This window comes from Jaculus jaculus, chromosome 14, assembly GCF_020740685.1.
Source record: "Jaculus jaculus isolate mJacJac1 chromosome 14, mJacJac1.mat.Y.cur, whole genome shotgun sequence".
NCBI lineage: Eukaryota > Metazoa > Chordata > Mammalia > Rodentia > Dipodidae > Jaculus > Jaculus jaculus.
In genome coordinates, this window is record NC_059115.1 from 24,988,785 (window position 1) to 25,006,052 (window position 17,268).

At 44.8% G+C, this 17,268-nt stretch overlaps 1 protein-coding gene across 8 annotated transcripts in view; it reads left to right on the top strand.

Annotated features, from left to right (window-relative positions):
- The first annotated feature begins 255 nt into the window (after positions 1-255).
- Positions 256-17,268, top strand: part of LOC101596083 (zinc finger protein 717-like) — a 51,401-nt gene continuing 34,388 nt past the window's right edge. For 4 of the 8 annotated variants that reach the window (XM_045133895.1, XM_045133896.1, XM_045133889.1 and 1 more), the window contains exons 1-2: positions 256-600; positions 4,835-4,958. In XM_045133895.1, coding sequence (XP_044989830.1) covers positions 4,905-4,958 — 54 coding nt within the window. In that variant the 5' untranslated portion in view covers positions 256-600; positions 4,835-4,904. Of the gene's footprint in view, positions 601-1,336; positions 1,360-4,834; positions 4,959-17,268 lie in introns of those variants that run through there. The other 4 variants (XM_045133894.1, XM_045133892.1, XM_045133890.1 and 1 more) reach the window with 3 other exon arrangements.

The window sequence follows — 17,268 nt, forward strand, 5'->3', positions numbered from 1 at the left end:
AATAAATGTCTATTAAGATATTTAGCTCAGATGTTTAATTTAGGTGTTTGTAATCAATGAAGTTTTAACCAGTACCAACTCAGGAGTTGGGCTCTGGGGCTGGGTCAGCAACCTAAACTCAAGTCCTGCCTTAGATGCAAAAGTCAGGGCAGAGGCTTGTGGGAAATGTAGTCTCCTTTCCCAGGGGTTCAGCTCAGGACCGTAGCAAAGGCTTTTGCAAGTTCTTCTGCGCATGCGCACTACTCAGTCCACGTCCCAACCTTTCTGCTGGGGAATTCCGGGGTCCACAGCTCTTGGATGCTGCTCTGAGGTCTCTGGGGCTGAATTCTGTGTCCTTGGAGGGTGATGCGAGTTTTGCAGAGGAGGCCCGGCCTCGGCGGACCCGAGAGCTGAAACGCGGATGGTTTGCGGGCGGAGCCGTGGCTGGACGGCCTGGAACGTGGGTTCCCAGGCCAGGGAAGGGGCGCCCCGGGCGGGTCTCACGATTGCTTTGCCAGAGGCCAGTGTCTGCCTCCAGGTGTATGAAGGCGCTTCCAGAAGCCCCGAGAGCGGACTGCGAGAGTGGGAGCTGTACCTTTACCCTCCGATTCTGTCATTCAGGTACCCTGCTGTTCACCTCGGTGACATTCAGCTTGTCCACCATAAAATGGACGCAGTGACAATTCTAGTGAAATGCCCCCAAATTCCCGGAATTGTCATGTGTGTGCGAGGTGCAGTCCATTTTGGGGCTTCCTCTTGTCTCTTCAAGTGATGTGCCTCGTCTCCTGCTGTAGCCTGCCTAGCATTCCTGGTTTGAGATTGCAGAACTGGATCCTGGACCTTGTTTCCAGAGACAGCTCTGCGCGGCAGCTGCTGCAAGGAAAGTTTGGAGGCGAGTTTGGAAGAAAGAAACTGGTAGACATCTCATCAGCAAAGAGCAGGCTTTATTTAGAGTGCCGGGCCTGAGAGGTTCCCGTGGCGCGATGGCCCTGGAAACAAGAGTGTGTTGGCCAGGGTGGGCTGTGCTGGGAGGTTTTATTAGCATTGGGGTTGGGGGTAGGGATGTACTAGCTGCAAAATGAGGGAGGGGGGAGTGAGGGCGTGGGAGCTGCAAGCTGTCCCGAGCTGCAAGCTGTCTGCAGTTACTTTAGTCTCCCGGAGCGGCCAGTCAGCAAGTGGCTTCTTGTGGCCTTGATACCCCCTGCAGAAATAGACTTGACACCAAACTGGCTGGAAAAAGAGCTTTATTCACGTGCTGAGGTCAGGAGTCCGGATAGCTCCTGGGAATCTCCGGTCTGCAGCACTGTGTGTCCTTGTTTATGGTTTCAGCAAAAACGGAAGCAAGCAAGCAAGTGGGCGTTACAGAAGCAGATACTGAAGGTTAGCAGCTGCAGTGGGCATAAGGAAGTGGGGAGGGGGTGTACAAGGGGGAGAAATTCTAAAACTGAGTACCAGTTCTTATCTTTAGCAGGCAGGACCAGCTGCCTCATGCCCTTGGGCAAGAAGGGGGTTACCATAGCAACCTCAGGGCCTCTTTCCTAGCAACTTTGTAATTTTCCATTGTTCTGGCACAGCCTAAGATGGGGCTGGGGGGTGGCGCTGGTTATCTATGGACAGACTGTGGCTCCAGTTTGTGCGTAGGTCTGTAACCTCTGGACAGATCCCCGGGCTTCTGTCCAGGGTCTGCTTGGGGACTCTGTCAGATGGGGCCCAGTCCGGGTGTGCGCATGCTCGCCTGCGCACAGCCTGAGTGTAGAGGTCAGAGGACAATCTTAGTCATGTCCTCGACTTCTACCTTGTTTGAGAAGGCCTCTTCATTTGACTCAGCCTCCCATCTGGCCTTAGGCGTGCTGGGATTCCAGCCTGAACTCAAGTATTACTGAGCTATCTTCCCAGTCTGACACTTACTTTTCTTTTAATATTTTATTTATTTGAAAGCGAGAGAAAAAGGAAGAGGTAGATAGAGAAAATGGACATGCCAGGGCCTCTAGCCACTGCAAATGAACACGAGATGTATACATCATCTTGTGTGTCTGGCTTATGTGGGTACTGGGGAATTGAACCTGGGTCCTTACACTAAGGCATCTCTCCCACCCTGACACTTATCTCTTAGTGATGCATATGACCAGCCACCTCACTGAGTCTACAGAGCTGACATTCATAGTGGCTTTCATTGCTTGTACATGTGGCTGTGATGTTCACTTGATTGAATTTCAAGACTTATTCCCCTACATAATTTTGTTTAGAAACATTGAGTTTAGGGCTGGAGAGATGGCTTAGTGGTTAAGGTGCTTGCCTGTGAATCCTAAGGACCCAGGTTTGATTTCCCAGTACCCATGTAAGCCAGATACACAAGGTGGCACATGTATCAGGAGTTTGTTTGCATTGGCTAGAGGCCCTGGCATGCCCATTCTCTTCCTCTATATTTCTCTCTCTCTCTCAAATAAATACAATATTTTTTACAGAAGATAAGCTAATTAGCATTTATGTATAGTGAAGCTACCAGAACATCTGGCAGATGTACTCAACAATTTGTTTGAACTTCTGTGTGCTCACATTTAGAAAGCTAGGTTCAGCTAGACATTTTGTAGTAGTTTTGTTCGGATCACAGGTATAACCTAGTCCTGCCTTGACTGAAGCTGGGTGGTTTCAGATTTGTCACTCAGATGTCCACTAACTTGCTGGCTTTTGGCTAGACCTTATGTCTCTTAGCAGGATAGTCCAGGTTCTCCATAGTGTGGGCCCAAAGCACCAGTGAGCAAAGGCTTTCAAACCTGTGTTTATGTCACATTTACTGAGCCAAGGCAAGTCAGATGGCACAGTCCAGGTCATTGTTCCTGAGTGCTAAATGTGTGCCTTGGTGCAGGGATATGACTCATTGGGAACCATTACTGGAACAGTTTACCACAAAGATGAATATTGTGTGAAGCTTTTCCTGTGTCATTATAGGTGAAAATGTTGGGTTGCAAAAGGCATACTTTCCATGAATTTTAAAAAGCAAATGGTAGCTTTGCACAGGGACAGTATCATAGCCAACAAGGTTTGTCCCAGGTACGATTATTGCTAATTGAAAAAAAAGCAAATTGGAAATGTTCTTTGTGGTAATCTCTGATGAGTTAGAAAGGAATTTATATATCCTAAGTGTCTTTCTACAACATTAATTTTAAAAAATTTTAATTTATTTTCAGGCAGAAAGAGAGAGAGGGGTGCGCCAGGGCCTCTAGCTCTTGCAAACTTTGTGCATCTGTCTTTATGTGGGTACTGGTGAATTGAACCTTGGTCCTTTTGCAGCAAGTGTCTTAACTTCTCCAGCCCTACAGCATTAATCTTAGTGAGGGCATACTATGTCTTCCTTTTGTATAAATTACTAATTATTTCTTTGTAGAACACTAATTATTGCAAATTCTGTAGGTAATAGGTATTTTTAATGTATAATTTTTAATTGATAACTTCTATACTTACAAACAATAAGCCATAATTCCCTTCTCTCCCCTACATCCCCCTTCACAACTCGACTATCCATCACATCCCCTCCCTCCCTCTGTTAGTCCCTCTCTTAGTTTGATGCCATTGTCTTTTCCTCCTATTATGAGGGTCTTGTGAACGTGTTGCTAGGCATTTTGAGGTCGTGGATATTGAGGCCAGTTTCTGTTTGGACAGTTGCATTGTAAGGAGTCCTACCCTTCCTTCTGCTCTTACATTCTTTCCTCCACCTCTTCCACAATGAACCCTGAGCCTTGGAAGTGATAGAGATGTTTCAGTGATGGACACTCCTCCATCATTTCTTCTCAGCACTATGTTGACTTTTGGGTCAGTCCAGTGGTCACTGCCATCTGAAAAGAGAAGCTTCTCTTTTGGGATGGCTTTGGTCTCAGCTATGCTGTGCTGTGGGCTCAGGTAGGCTGGCTGGCTTGGTGGTTCGCTGCTCTGATCACCTGTGCCAGGTGCTGTGTAGGTGAGCTCCCTTCCCCAGGTCTCTGGTGCTTGCTGGTACTTGCGCTGGTGGTGGAGAAGGGGAGGCTGTGAATGGTGGCTGAAGTTCTCCCACTGATCCTTGCGATCCTCTTCCTCACCAGCCTCTCCCCTGGTCCCTGCTGCCCTCCCCTTTCACGTTTCTACAGTTTGTGAGTAGGCTGGTGTGAGTGAAAAATCCCCTCACCTGGCTTTTCCTGTGGCTCAGGCTGAGCCTGGTTACTGCAGCCTCAGGGACCTGGCGCCTCCACTGCTGGAGCCACTTCTGCCTGTTTCTGTGGTCTGTAGATACTCGGGTCTCTCCTACTTCTCTGCTGTGGTTAGTAACTTCTTATGCACCTTTACCTTTAAGTAGAAGAGCGTATTTTGGTTTTCTGTTTTTTGAGGTAGGGTCTCACTGTAGCTCAGGCTGACTTGGAATTCACTTTGTAGACTCGGGGTGGCTTTGAACTCACAGTAATCGTCCTACCTCTGCCTCCCAAGTGCTGGGATTAAAGCCGTGTACCACCACGCGTGGCCTATGAGAGTTACTTTTGTTTATTTGTTTATTTTTAAGAATAGAAAAAAGAGGGAGGGAGGGAAGGAGGGAGAGAGAGACAATGGGTGCTCCACAACCTCCAGCATCTGCAACCAAACTCCAGATACTTGTGTCACTCTGTGTAACATAGGGTTACTGGGGAATCAAACCTGGGTCATTACACTTTGGAGGCACCTTAACTACTGAGCCATTTTTCCAGCCATAGGTATTATAATTAACACTTAAGTGAATTATATTTCCAATCTCTATCAACTAGTTGAATGTGGGTGCATCTTAATGAGGACTTTGGTACTCATGCCTGAAATATAAAGGACTCTTCTCAAGAAGGATTTTTCTTCTTTTCAGCACACATATAATCGTTCTTAGTGGAAGAATATAGGAGTGAGCTGCACCAGTTTTGTCTGGACTCACAGCTATGTTTCCAGACTCCTTGTACTGCAAGGAGCAACAAGAGCTAAATGACCCTCTGGTGAGTTGTTTGGTTATTCCTCACTTTGTTTTCCATTGTATCTTAAAAGTTTATGGGGTTAAGAAATTAATAGAGAAAACTGAAAAAGTAAAATTTAGCCTCAGAAAAATGTGCATAAATAAGATAAATGGTGTATCAGGGTTCTGCAGAGAAATAGTAGCAGGAACAGTAGGCTGGCTGGTCACATTGCACCTACTGTCAGGAAGAGAGAATGAGCAGGAAGTGGGGCCTGGCTATAAAACTCAAGTCCTGCCCCCCCAGTGACCCATTTCCTTCATCAAGGGTCCATTGGAAGGTTTAGTAACCTTACCAGTTATCTGGGGGCCAAGTGTTGAAACACATGAGCCTGTGGTGGACATTTTACATGTTAACAACATTCCACCCCTTACCCACATAAGTTCATGGCAGCTCATGATGCAAAATGCATTCAGTCCAACTTCAAAATTTCTTTTCCAGTTCCAACACTGTTCATAAATCCAAAATATCTTCTGAGACTTGAAGCAAACCCTTAACTGTGAACCCCTGTAAAATGAGAAAACAAACTACATCCTTCTAACATCTAATGGTAACAGAGTAACTATTCCAACAGGGAAGAGCAAGGAAAGCAGGCTAAACTAAACACTTCCTCCAGCAAGGCAGCATCTCCTAAAGGCTACACAGCCTTCTCAAACAGCATCATTAGCTGGGGACCAACTGTCCAAACACATAGGCCTACTGGGAAATTTTTGCATTGTAACCACAACAACAATTTAACAACACTTAACTACTAATATCTCAGGTGCTATATTCCATGGTAAAGAAATAAGAAAAGAAAGCATAAGTATCTTCTAACATATGTGTACATATACACAAATAAGAAAATTGGACAGGGAGGCAGAGGTAGGAGTATTGCTGTGAGTTCCAGACCAGCCTTGGACTACAGAGTAAGTTCCAGGTCAGCTTGGGCTGGAGTGAGACCAAGGACAGGAATGCTCATATTTCTGTAATGGTCACGTGGTCCTTGCTGATACTTGTAAGCACTTTTTTCTTCTAGCCATTCTTTGGAGGCATGACCCACACCTTCATTCCTGAAGGGTCTGGCCATTTATCACCCTGCCGTGACTGGTTGTTGTAATTTCCCATTGACCTCAAGCACGGGGCATAGTAACTACACGAGGAGAGGTGCCAGTAGGTTGTCCTGCACTCCAGACATACTCCTCCTTACCTCCCCTGCGGAGGAGCAGCCCAGTTTCCTTCTGGTAGTCTGTGTCAGTCACCCTGCTAGCATTATAACTTCTTTCTTAGCCTGTTCACTGAACAGCATCAGAACCTCAAAGCCTAGGAGAAAATCTTAGCTTCCAGTTCACTGGAATGTTTTTGTGCCCCTGGCAGAATCACTACCTGGTCTAGAGCCAAGACTGTTAGATCAACAGAGCATAAGGTTTTATAGGAACAGGAAGCAAAAGCTTGCTAGCGGGCCACTAGGGTGATAGTAAGCGCCGCCATTCCCATTTCCACCTCCTTGGTTCAAGCACCCATGAATCTTGACTATTGGAGAAACAGTACCACCTATTGGATGTCAGATCAGAGCATATACAGCCTTCTGGAAAACTCTGCCCCAACCCTCCATGCCATTGCCACCCAGTTGGTCTTTAAAAGGTCTTTAAGTGGTCTTTAAAAGGCCATTGCAGGCTGGAGAGATGGCTTAGTGGTTAAGGCACTTGCCTGCGAAGCCTAAGGACCCAGGTTCAGTTCCCTAGTACCCACATAAGCCAGATGCACAAGGGAGCACAGGTGTCTGGAGCTCATTTGCAATGGTTGGTGGCCCTGGTATGCCTGTTCTCTCTTTCTATCTACCTCTCCTGCAAATTAAATACATTTTTTAAAAAGGCCATTTCAGTGTTCTATCAACCCTGCTGCTTAAGGGTGGTGGGGCACATGGTAAGACCAGTGAATTCCATGAGCATGAGCGCACTGCCACATGTCCTTGGCTGTGAAGCAGGTTCAGTCAGAAACAGTGCTATGTGGAATATCGTGATGGTGGATAAGGCATTCCATAAGTCTGCAGGTGATAGTTTTGGCATAAGCAATACATGCAGGAAAGGCAAGTCCAAAATAAATGTCTTTTCCAATAAGGATAAAACACTCCCTTTTCCGTGAAGAAAGGAGTCCAGTGTAGTCAAGCTGCCACCAGGTTGATCTTTGCTGCTGGCAGGCTTGGCACTCAGTGGTGTCCCTAGTGAGTTGAAGCCCATTTTGTTGGTCCCATGCATAACTTTTTTATTTTGGAGGGGGTTGAGGTAGGGTCTTGCTCTAGCCCAGGCTGACCTGGAATTCACTATGTAGTCTCAGGGTGGCCTTGAACTCATGGCAGTTCTTCTGCCTCTGCCCCTTGAGTGCTGGGCTTAAAGGCATGTGCCACCATGCCTGGCTACTTTTCTTTCTTTCTTTTTTTTTTTTTTTTTTTGGTTTTCTTTTAAGATATAAGAAGGCTTTTTTGAGAAATAGAGAGAGACAGACAGACAGGGAGAATGAATATGGGCATACCAGGACCTCCTACCACTGCAAACAGACTCCAGATGCATGCATAGTTTGTGCATCTGACATTATATGAATGCTGGGGAAATGAAGCTGGGACATCAGGCTTTGCACATAAGCTCCTTTAACCATGAGCCATCTCTCCAGCCCCATGCATGTCTTTTACCCTTGCCACTATGGCCACTTTGTTCATGGGCCTATTGGGCAGTGACAGTGTTGGCCTAGGAAAGAAGGTGACTGGTATCCACTGAACTTGATTAAAGTCCTCTGCTGAGGTCACCTTTGATGAACATTCACATGGGACACAATACCTTTATGTTCTTTGCCCATTTGGAGAGATTCATCCACCTACCCTTTCTCTAAATATTTTATATTTTTAAATTTATTTGAGGGGGGCAGAGAGGCAGACAGAGAGGGAGAGAGAGAGAGAATGGGTGCACCAGGGCCTCTAGCCACTGAAAACAAACTCCAGACACATGTGCTACCTAGTGCATCTGGCTTATGTGGGTCCTGGGGAATCAAACCTGGGTCCTGTGGCTTTGCAAGCAAGCACCTTAACCCCCAAGCCATCTGCCTAGCTCCTCTAAATGTTTTTCTCACCATGTTTCCAATTATGTTCCTTGAAGTCCCTAACTGTTGGCGCCACCTGAGCCTGTTGTAGGTCCTGAATGACCAGTGCCGAGGAGCTGAGGCTGAGACTTAAGGGATGCAACAGAACCAGAGACTCCAGGTGATGTCTGCACAGGAATGCTGAAGTCAGCATCTCACAGGATTTTTATTAGGCCATCCCAGTGTACAGGATTCAGGCAGAGTTTATGCAGATGATAGTTTGTACAAAACAGAGTAGGCAGCAACTTCCTTATTTCAGAAGCAGGAGACAAAAACAGCTGGAAAGGCTGGAGAGATGGCTTAGTAGTTAAGTTGCTTGCCCATGAAGCCTAAGGACCCAGGTTTGTCTCCACAGAACACATATCAGCCAGATGTACAAGGTGGTGCATGAGTCTGGAGTTTGTTTACAGTGTCTAGAGGCCCTGGTATGTTCCCCTCTCTTCTTCCCCCAATCTCTCTCTCATAAATAAAAAAATAAAAAGCAGCTGGAAGATAGATACCACAAGCACTGCTCTCAGCGTTCCGAGATCAGGGGCAGGTGTTCCTCTTCTCCACCAGTGTCAGCAGAATCATGGGATGCTCTGTAAATGGAATGCCTTTGCCTCACTAGGGTAAAGAATACCTATGCCCAACCCTCCAGCCAAAACATTGCTACAGCTCATGAATCAGTATACCTTTTCATATCTGACCATTTTTCCTTCCAAGAAAAGTGCACCAGCATATAGCCATGTACACTGACGTCCTGCTCATTGTGAAGATTTTTCCTTGCCCACTGTCCTTCAGGGTTATTCCAGAAAAGGGCTATAATGCTGCAGCTGTTCACTTCTGGGTGATGCCTGCATAGTGTGCAGAACCATCAATAAACTATGCCTTAGTCTTTTCCCTAGTCAGTCACAGGGCAACTATAGGCCATAAGCACATACCTGTGAATGAAGGTACTGTAACAGGAGTAGGAACCGTAGGCATTTGGGCAGCTTCTGTATGTGACTTACTTGTGCCTTTAGGACCTGCTCAGGCCTGATCACATGTATACCACATGTACAGCATTCCTGCCTGCCACTCACACCTCAAGATTCATCAGGTCTGCAGAACCATGTGGCTCGAGTGGCAGAACAGTCTGCACAGCAACCTGGACGTGTTGAAGAGCCTTCTGCTCCAGACTCTACTCAGAAGTAGCCATTTTCCAAGTCACTTGCTATAGGGGCTGGAGTTGTACCCCCACGTGAGGAGCATGTTGCCTCCACAATCCTAATAGGCCTGCTAGGCCTTGTGCTTCTTTCTTGGTAGTAGGAAGGGCCTGGTGCAGCAATTTATCCTTCACCTCAGAAGAATTTTTTTTAAATATTTATTTGCTAGTAGAGAGTGACATAGAAGAGAGACAGAGAGAATGGGTACACTAGGACCTCCAGCCATCGCAAACAAACTCCAGATGCTTGCACCACTTTGTGCATCTGGCTTTAGATGGGTACTGGGGAACAGAACCTGGGTCATTAGGCTAAGCCATCCCTCCAGCCCCAGGAATATTTTTGTATGCCCCACACCACTGGACTTTTCAAAATTTTACAGTTGTAGAAGACCTTTGAATTTTGGTTGTATTTATTTCCTATCCTCTGAATTGCATATGCTATACCAACAAGTTTAGAGTGGTCACCACCTCCTGTTTACTTAGTCCAATCAACATACTGTCATCAGTGTAATGGACCAATGGGATGTAGAAGGACAGGTGATAAAGACCCCTGTGAATGAAGATATGACACAGGGATGGAGAATTAATAGACCCTTGAGGTAAAGGAGTAAAGGAGTTGGCCTTGCCACATCAGCAAATTGCTTCTGGTGGTCCTTATGCACAGTATGGAGAAGAAAGCATTTGTACAGTCAGTAGCTTCATACCAGGTACCAAGCAATGTGTTACTCTGTTCAAGTTAAAGAAATATCTGGTACAGCAGCTGCAATCAGAGTCAGTACCTGATTAAGTTTCTAATAATCAGCTGTCATTCTCCCTGATCCATCTGTCTTCTGAACAGGCAAAAAAGGCTTTCTTAGAGCCTTGAGGATATAAATTAGACATCCATTGGAATGGGAACCACCATCTCGGCATCCTTCAAGTCCTTTATGGTGGTATTAATCTCTACAGTCCCTCCAGGGACACCATATTGTTTTTGTTTGATTATTTTCCCTGATAGAGGTAGCTCTAATGGCTTCCATTTGTCATTTCCAACCACAATAGCCCACAGTCCACAGGTCAGGGAACCAATGTGGAGATTCTGCCAACTTCTGAATATATCTATGCCAAGTATGCATTCTGGGACTGAGAAAAACTTCCATAGGATGAATTCAGGGACTCACTGTACTCATGGTAAACTGGACTTTGGCCACAACTCTATTGATCCCTGATCTCTGAAAGCCCCTACTTTAACTGGAAGGCTGTGATGTTGTTTGACATCTCCAGGAATCAATGTCAATTGAGAGGCCGTGTCTAGTAGGCTGTGAAAGGTCTAATTATTTCCTTTCTCCTCCTATGCAGTTACCCTAGTAAAAGACCATTGGTCCCTTTGAAGAAGGATGGGAATGAGATTGATATTAAAACTTTTCAGAATTAGGTCAGGACCTTTCTTTGAGGGGACATGGCCTCCCTCAAGGAACTCAAGGAGTTCTGGGTCCATAAATTAGCTCAAGTCTGAAAATTGTTTAAGAGTCTATAATTCTCTGTTGCTATAATTCAAAGCAGCCTTTCATTCACTTGCTCTGGAATTTTCTGATTATATAGATTGGGTAAGAACTTAGTAAATTTCCTAACTACTTCATTTCTAGAAACATCATGCTTAGTGAGCCAGTGCTTAAGTGTTACTAGAGTTAAAGAGTTATGAAGGACCTCTGGGCTTTCAATGGAAGTAGCTTAGGGGTTAGAGTGTGGGTCACTGTAATCACCCAAGCCAGAGGCTCTCCAGCTGTTGTCTTATGTCTAGCAAAGAACTGACACTACTTTGTGTGAAGGATTGGTTATAAAAGATTTAAGAGAGTACAGCAGAAAGTAGAAGCAAAGCAGGAAAGCTCCCAAGATGGGACTTTGGGAAGCTGCTCCTGAGCAGGTAGCTGCTGTGTGACGACTTGGATTGGATTTTCTTAAAGCCTTGAGGATATAAATTAGACATCCATTGGAATGAACCTTACTGGCCAAGTCCAAATGTATATGGAGAACTTTGATTGGTTGGTGGGTAAAGGAAGAGTGCAGACTCAGAAGAACCTGCTGGTAGGGGGAAAACATCCCTCAAAAGATCTTTCGGAGGAAGGACCAGAAAGCTGTTTTTGTTTGTTCGTTTGTTTTAAATACTTATTTAGTTGCAAGGAGAGAGAGAGGGAGAGAGAATGGGCATTTCAGGGCCTAGTACCCCTTCAAATGAACTCCAGACACGTGCATCTGGCTCAGGGAGCTGTTCTTGATCACCATCTTGAGTCAGACTGGAGTTGACCTCTACTATCGCCAGGGCAGGTGGGTCTCTGTGTTCTTTTGGCCTGTGTCCCTGGCTAACTACCTGCAAAAGAAGTCTATCTTGCTTCTAATCTCTATAGTGAAGTGGGTGGGGGGCATATTCTGGATTCAAATGATAGCACTTGGTGTCCATAGGGGATGTTTCTAGGAACCCTCATAGATACCACAATCCATAGGTGCTCCAATTCCTCATGTGGAATCGTGTATACAGTATTTGTATATAAACTGTACCATCTTTCCATATGTTTTAAGTCATTTCAGAATCACTTCCAATTCCCAATACAGTTTAAATGTTAAATAAGTAGTTGTTATGCTTCATTGTATAAGGAATAATGATAAAATTTAAATAAATATTTCTGTAAGTATAGTCTTTTGAGCTCCATATATATTTTCATGTGCATATGTGTATGAACGTATGTATGTGTACTCACGTGTGTGCACATGTGGGTGGGTGCATGTGAGTTTATATATATGTGTGTGTGGAAGCCACAGGTTGATGTTCCAGTATCTTCTTCAGTCATTCTCAACATTATTATTATTATTATCGTTATTTTGGTTTTTCAAGGTCAGGTCTCACTCTAGCCCAGGCTGACATGGAATTCACTATGTAATCTCAGGATGGCCTCAAACTCACAGTGATCCTCCTATCTCTACCTCTGTCTCCTGAGTGCTAAGATTAAAGGTGTGCACCACCATGCCCAGCAGGGAGAAAGAGAGAAAATGGGCACACCAGGGTCTCTAGCCACTGCAAATAAACTCCAGATGCTGGCATTATGTGAGTACTGGGGAGTTGAACTCAGGCTTTTAGGCTTTATGGAAAAGAGCCTTAACTGCTGAGCCATCTCTCATCTCATCATCCCCATTCCCAACTTGGGTATGTGGGTGCTGTGACTCAAACACAAGCAGTCTCAGGCCCTCCTGCCTGCACAGCAAGGGCTCTTTCCCACTGAGATGTCACCAGTGCCCTTCTTCCTCCATCTTTGGCTTTAACTTAGATCCCTCCCATGTTGTAGACAACATGTCCATTATCCAGCTGGACATCTTTTCATAAGGGCTATTGAAATATCAAACATCATGTGTCCATATTACATCTTGTCTACCATATTCTATAGATCAGATTTGTGGTCTTTTCTCCATTTTCAGATTATAGAGGTGGAAGTCTCTAGCTGCTTATGCAGACAAGCTTAGTAGCAAAACTCCCTTTTACCCCTGCATAGAAAATTAGTACCAGATTCTGTTCCTGCTACTTTTGTTTTCTTTTTTAAAAAAATATTTTAGGGGCTGGAGAGATGGCTTAGCAGTTAAGCGCTTGCCTGTGAAGCCTAAGGACCCCGGTTCGAGGCTCAATTCCCCAGGACCCATGTTAGCCAGATGCACAAGGGGGCTCACATGTCTGGAGTTCATTTGCAGTGGCTGGAGGCCCTGGTGTGCCCATTCACTCTCTCTCCCTATCTGCCTCTTTCTCTATCTGTCGCTCTCAAATAAAAATAAAAAATATTTTAAAAAGTATTTATTTCTTTGAGAGAAAGATGGGGTAGGGTGAGAATGGGTATACCTGGGCCTATAGCCACTGCAGATGAACTCCAGATGCCTGTGCTACTTTGTATATCTGGCTTTACCTGAGTACTGGGGAACTGAACCCAGGTTCTTAGGCTTTGCAGGCAAGTGTCTTAACTGCTGAGCCATCTCTCCAGCTTTACTTTAATTTAGCTAAAAATGTTATTTGAGAGAAAGAAGAGAGAGAGTGTGTGTATATATAGATGCCCCAGGACCTGTTGTCACTGCAGATGAAGCCCAGATGCATGCATCATGTTATTTTTTTATATTTTTATTGACAACTTCTATACTTACAGACAACAAACCATGATATTTCCCTCCCCTCCCTTCCCTTCCCCTAGTTTCTCCTTCATAGCTCTGCTCTCCATCATATCCCCTCCCTCTCTCCATTAGTCTCTCTTTTAATTTGATGTCATCATCTTTTTCTCCTATTATGAGGGTCTTGTGTGGGTATTGCTAGGCACTGTGAGATCTGGGATATGGAGGCCAAATTCTGTCCGGACAGTTGTATGTAGGGAGTGGTACCCTTCCTTTGGCTCTTACATTCTTTCTGCCACCTCTTCTGCCATGGACCCTGAGCCTTGGAGGATGTGAGATGTTTCAGTGCTGGACACTCCTCCGTTCCTTCTTCTCAGCACTATGCTACCTTTTAGGCCATCCCAGTGGTCACTGCCATCTGAAAAGAGAAGCTTCTCTAACCAAAAGTGAGAGTAACATTAATATATGAGTATGAACATTAAGTGTAGTGCTTTCAAGGCAATTTGGTGAGAGTAATATTTACATTTATCCAGACAAGAGCAGGCTTTATACCCCTAAGGCTCATGACCTCTCCTGCCATAGGCTTTTGATTAGGTTTTCAGTACCAGGCACATATTCCCTCCCATAGAGTAGGACTTAAATCCAATTAGAGAGCAGTTGGTTTCCCCCAGAGCAGACATGCCACTATTGCGCTCCTTCAGACATTTGGCCTGTATGGCCAAACTTGAGGTTTCCAGTGTCCACTGTTTTCACCACTGATGGCTTCTGTCTTCCATAAGAGTGCATACAGGGCAGCTTTTCCCAGATTTCAGTGTGCTGGGCTACAGGGATAAGGATTTCTGCTCATTACCACCTTGATTTCTCAGTGACTTTGCCTCTCAAGCATGTGACGTCTTCAGCAATAGGGTCTTACCATCTCTTTCTCACAGGGAACCAAGGGCCTTGGCAATAGCCTGTAATGTTTTGGAGACAACATAGACCTCCCTGGCCAATGACTCACTGGTAGGTGTCACATCCCAGGCACTGAAAATTTTCTAGTAACAATCTGTGGCTTCTGGATGTGCCATTATTTTATTTTATTTTATTTTTGGTTTTTCGAGGTAGGGTCTCACTCTGATCCAGGCTGACCTGGAATTAACTCTGTCATCTCAGGGTGGCCTTGAACTCATGGCAATCCTCCTACCTCTGCCTCCTGAGTGCTGGGATTAAAGGCGTGTGCCACCACGCCTGGCTAGGATGTGCCATTATTTTAAAAAGTAGATTTTCATATGTCTTATTCAGAATATCTTGAATTTTGATTGACCCTCCCCTCCATCTTTCTTTTATACAATCTCTTCCCCTGACCTTGCTTAGGCCTTTCCCCTCCCTGTAATCTGTTCTTCTACTTACATATATATAATACCATCCTCTTAAGACCTTCCCTCTCCATCTTCTCTTATAGCCTTTTTTAGCTTATGGGCCTCTGCTACTGATTATTGGTTCCAAATTACACACAAGTCTACACATTTGTAGCTAGGATCCACATATAAGAGAGAACATGTGACTTTTGGCTTTCTAGGCCTGGGTTACCTCACTTAGTATAATCCTTTCCAGATCCATCCATTTCCCTGCAAATTTCATTTTACTTCACCACTGAATAGAACGTCATTGCATAGATGTACCACATCTTTATTATCCATTCATCTGTGGATGGACATCTAGGCTGGTTCCATTTCCTAGCTATTGTGAATAGAGCAGCAATAAACATGGTTGTGCAAGTATCTCTAAGATAGTGAGAAGAGTCATTAGGATATATGCCTAGGAGTGCTATAGCTGGATCATATGGCAAATCTATTTTTAGCTGTCTCAAGAACCTCCACACTGATTTCCGCAATGACTCTACCAGATTACATTCCCACCAACAGTGCATAACCTCCCCAGCAAATGTCAGATTGTCATTTGTTTTCTTGATGGTAGCCATTCTGATGGGAGAGAGATGGAATCTCAAGTTAGTTTTAATTTGCATTTCACTGATGGCTAAGGATGTAGAACACTTTTTTAGATTTTTATATACCATCTGTATTTCTTCTGGTGAGAACTCTTTATTTAGTTCCATAGCCCATGTTTTGGTGGGGTTGTTTGATTTCTTATTGTTCTGTTTTTGAGTTCTTTGTATATCCTGGATATTAATCCTCTGTCAGATGTACAGCTGGCAAAGATTTTCTCCCATTCTGTAGGTTGTCTCTTTGCTCTATTCACAGTGTCCTTTGCTGTACAACATGATGTGATTTTATGTGGTTATTGAGGAATTGAACCTGGGCAGGCAGGTTGTGCAAACAAGTGCTTTTAACCACTGAGCCATCTTCTCGGCCCTTATGTTCTTTATCTCTGTTTTTAGGGTTACTTCAAAAGTCCTTATTCTTTTTTTCTGTGTTTTGTAGCTGTTAATGTATCAACCTTGTTATTTATTTATTTGAGAGAGAGACAGACAGACAGACAGAGAGAGAGAGAGAGAGAGAGAGAAAGAGAGAGAGAGAGGCAGATAGAGAGAATGGGTGTGCCAGAGCCTCTAGTCACTGCAAACGAACTCCATATGTATGCGCCACCTTGTGAATCTGGCTTTATGTGGGTACTGAGGAATTAAAACTGGGTCCTTTGGCTTTGCTGTAAAGTTCCTTAACCACTAAGCCATCTCTCTAGCCATCAACTTTGTTTTTCTCCTCTGACTCTCCCTTCAGGATCCTCCTCACCTTCCATGAGTGAAAATCTTGTCAAATAATTTACCACTTATTGGCCTCATCCCATGCTTTAGAAGGTGGGTGACTATCTTTTTTATGAGGGAAAGAGTCTGAGCCAATTGGTGTGCCAGAACCTCCAGCCACTGCAATTGATCACCAGATGCGTGCACCACCTTGTATGCATGTGCAACCTTGCATGCTTGCAAGTTGAACATGGGTCAGGGTCCTTAGGCTTTGCAGGCAAGCACCTTACCCACTAAGCCATCTCTCCAGCACCTCCCCTTTTTGAGGTAGGGTCTCCCTCTATCCCAGGCTGAACTGGAATACATTATGTAGTCTCAGGCTCACCTTGAACTCACAGTGATCTGCATCGGCTTCCTAAGTGCTGCAATTAAAGGCATGTGCCACCATGCCTAGCCAAGACCAGAGAAGATTCATTTACTTGTATGTGTATGTGTGAGTATTTACGTATACATGACAGGGCCTCTTGTTGCTGCAAATCAGCATAAGATGATTGTGTCAGCTTTATGTGAGTGGCTGGGTAATTGAACAAGGTCCAGCACCCTTTGCAAACAAGTGTCTTTAACTGCTGAGCCATCTTCCCAACCCCTCCCCTATTCCATTCCCCCCACCCAACCCCAGCAATTTTCACTCTTAGGCCTGTTAGGTTGGTTACTTTTCTTGTTTCTGTGACTAAATCCTTGACAAAAGCAACTAAGGGAAGGAGGGACTATTCTGGCTCACAGTTAGGATGTGCAATCCATCACGGCAAGAAAAGCCTGCTACTAGAGTGGGAGGCAGCTGGTCATGTGACTTCTGCCTTCAGGAAGTAGTGAACAGACAAGAAGTGAGGTCAGGCTATAAAATGTCAGGGCCCCCTCCAGTGACCTACGTCCTCTACTGAGAACCCCTAAAGATTCTACAGCTTTCCAAAACAATGCCACCAGTGCATACCAAGTGCTCATCACTTGAGTGGGGGACATTACACATTTAAACACACAACTATGCACATGCTTCACAACTAATTTACCAACTGATGGGCCCACAGGACTGTTATTGAAACTGAGTATACAATTTCAGACTCAGGCCACAGTCAGTTCCTTGAACACCATTGCTCCTCTTAGTGTTCATGTGAACTCAGTGACATTTATAGTTATAAGTT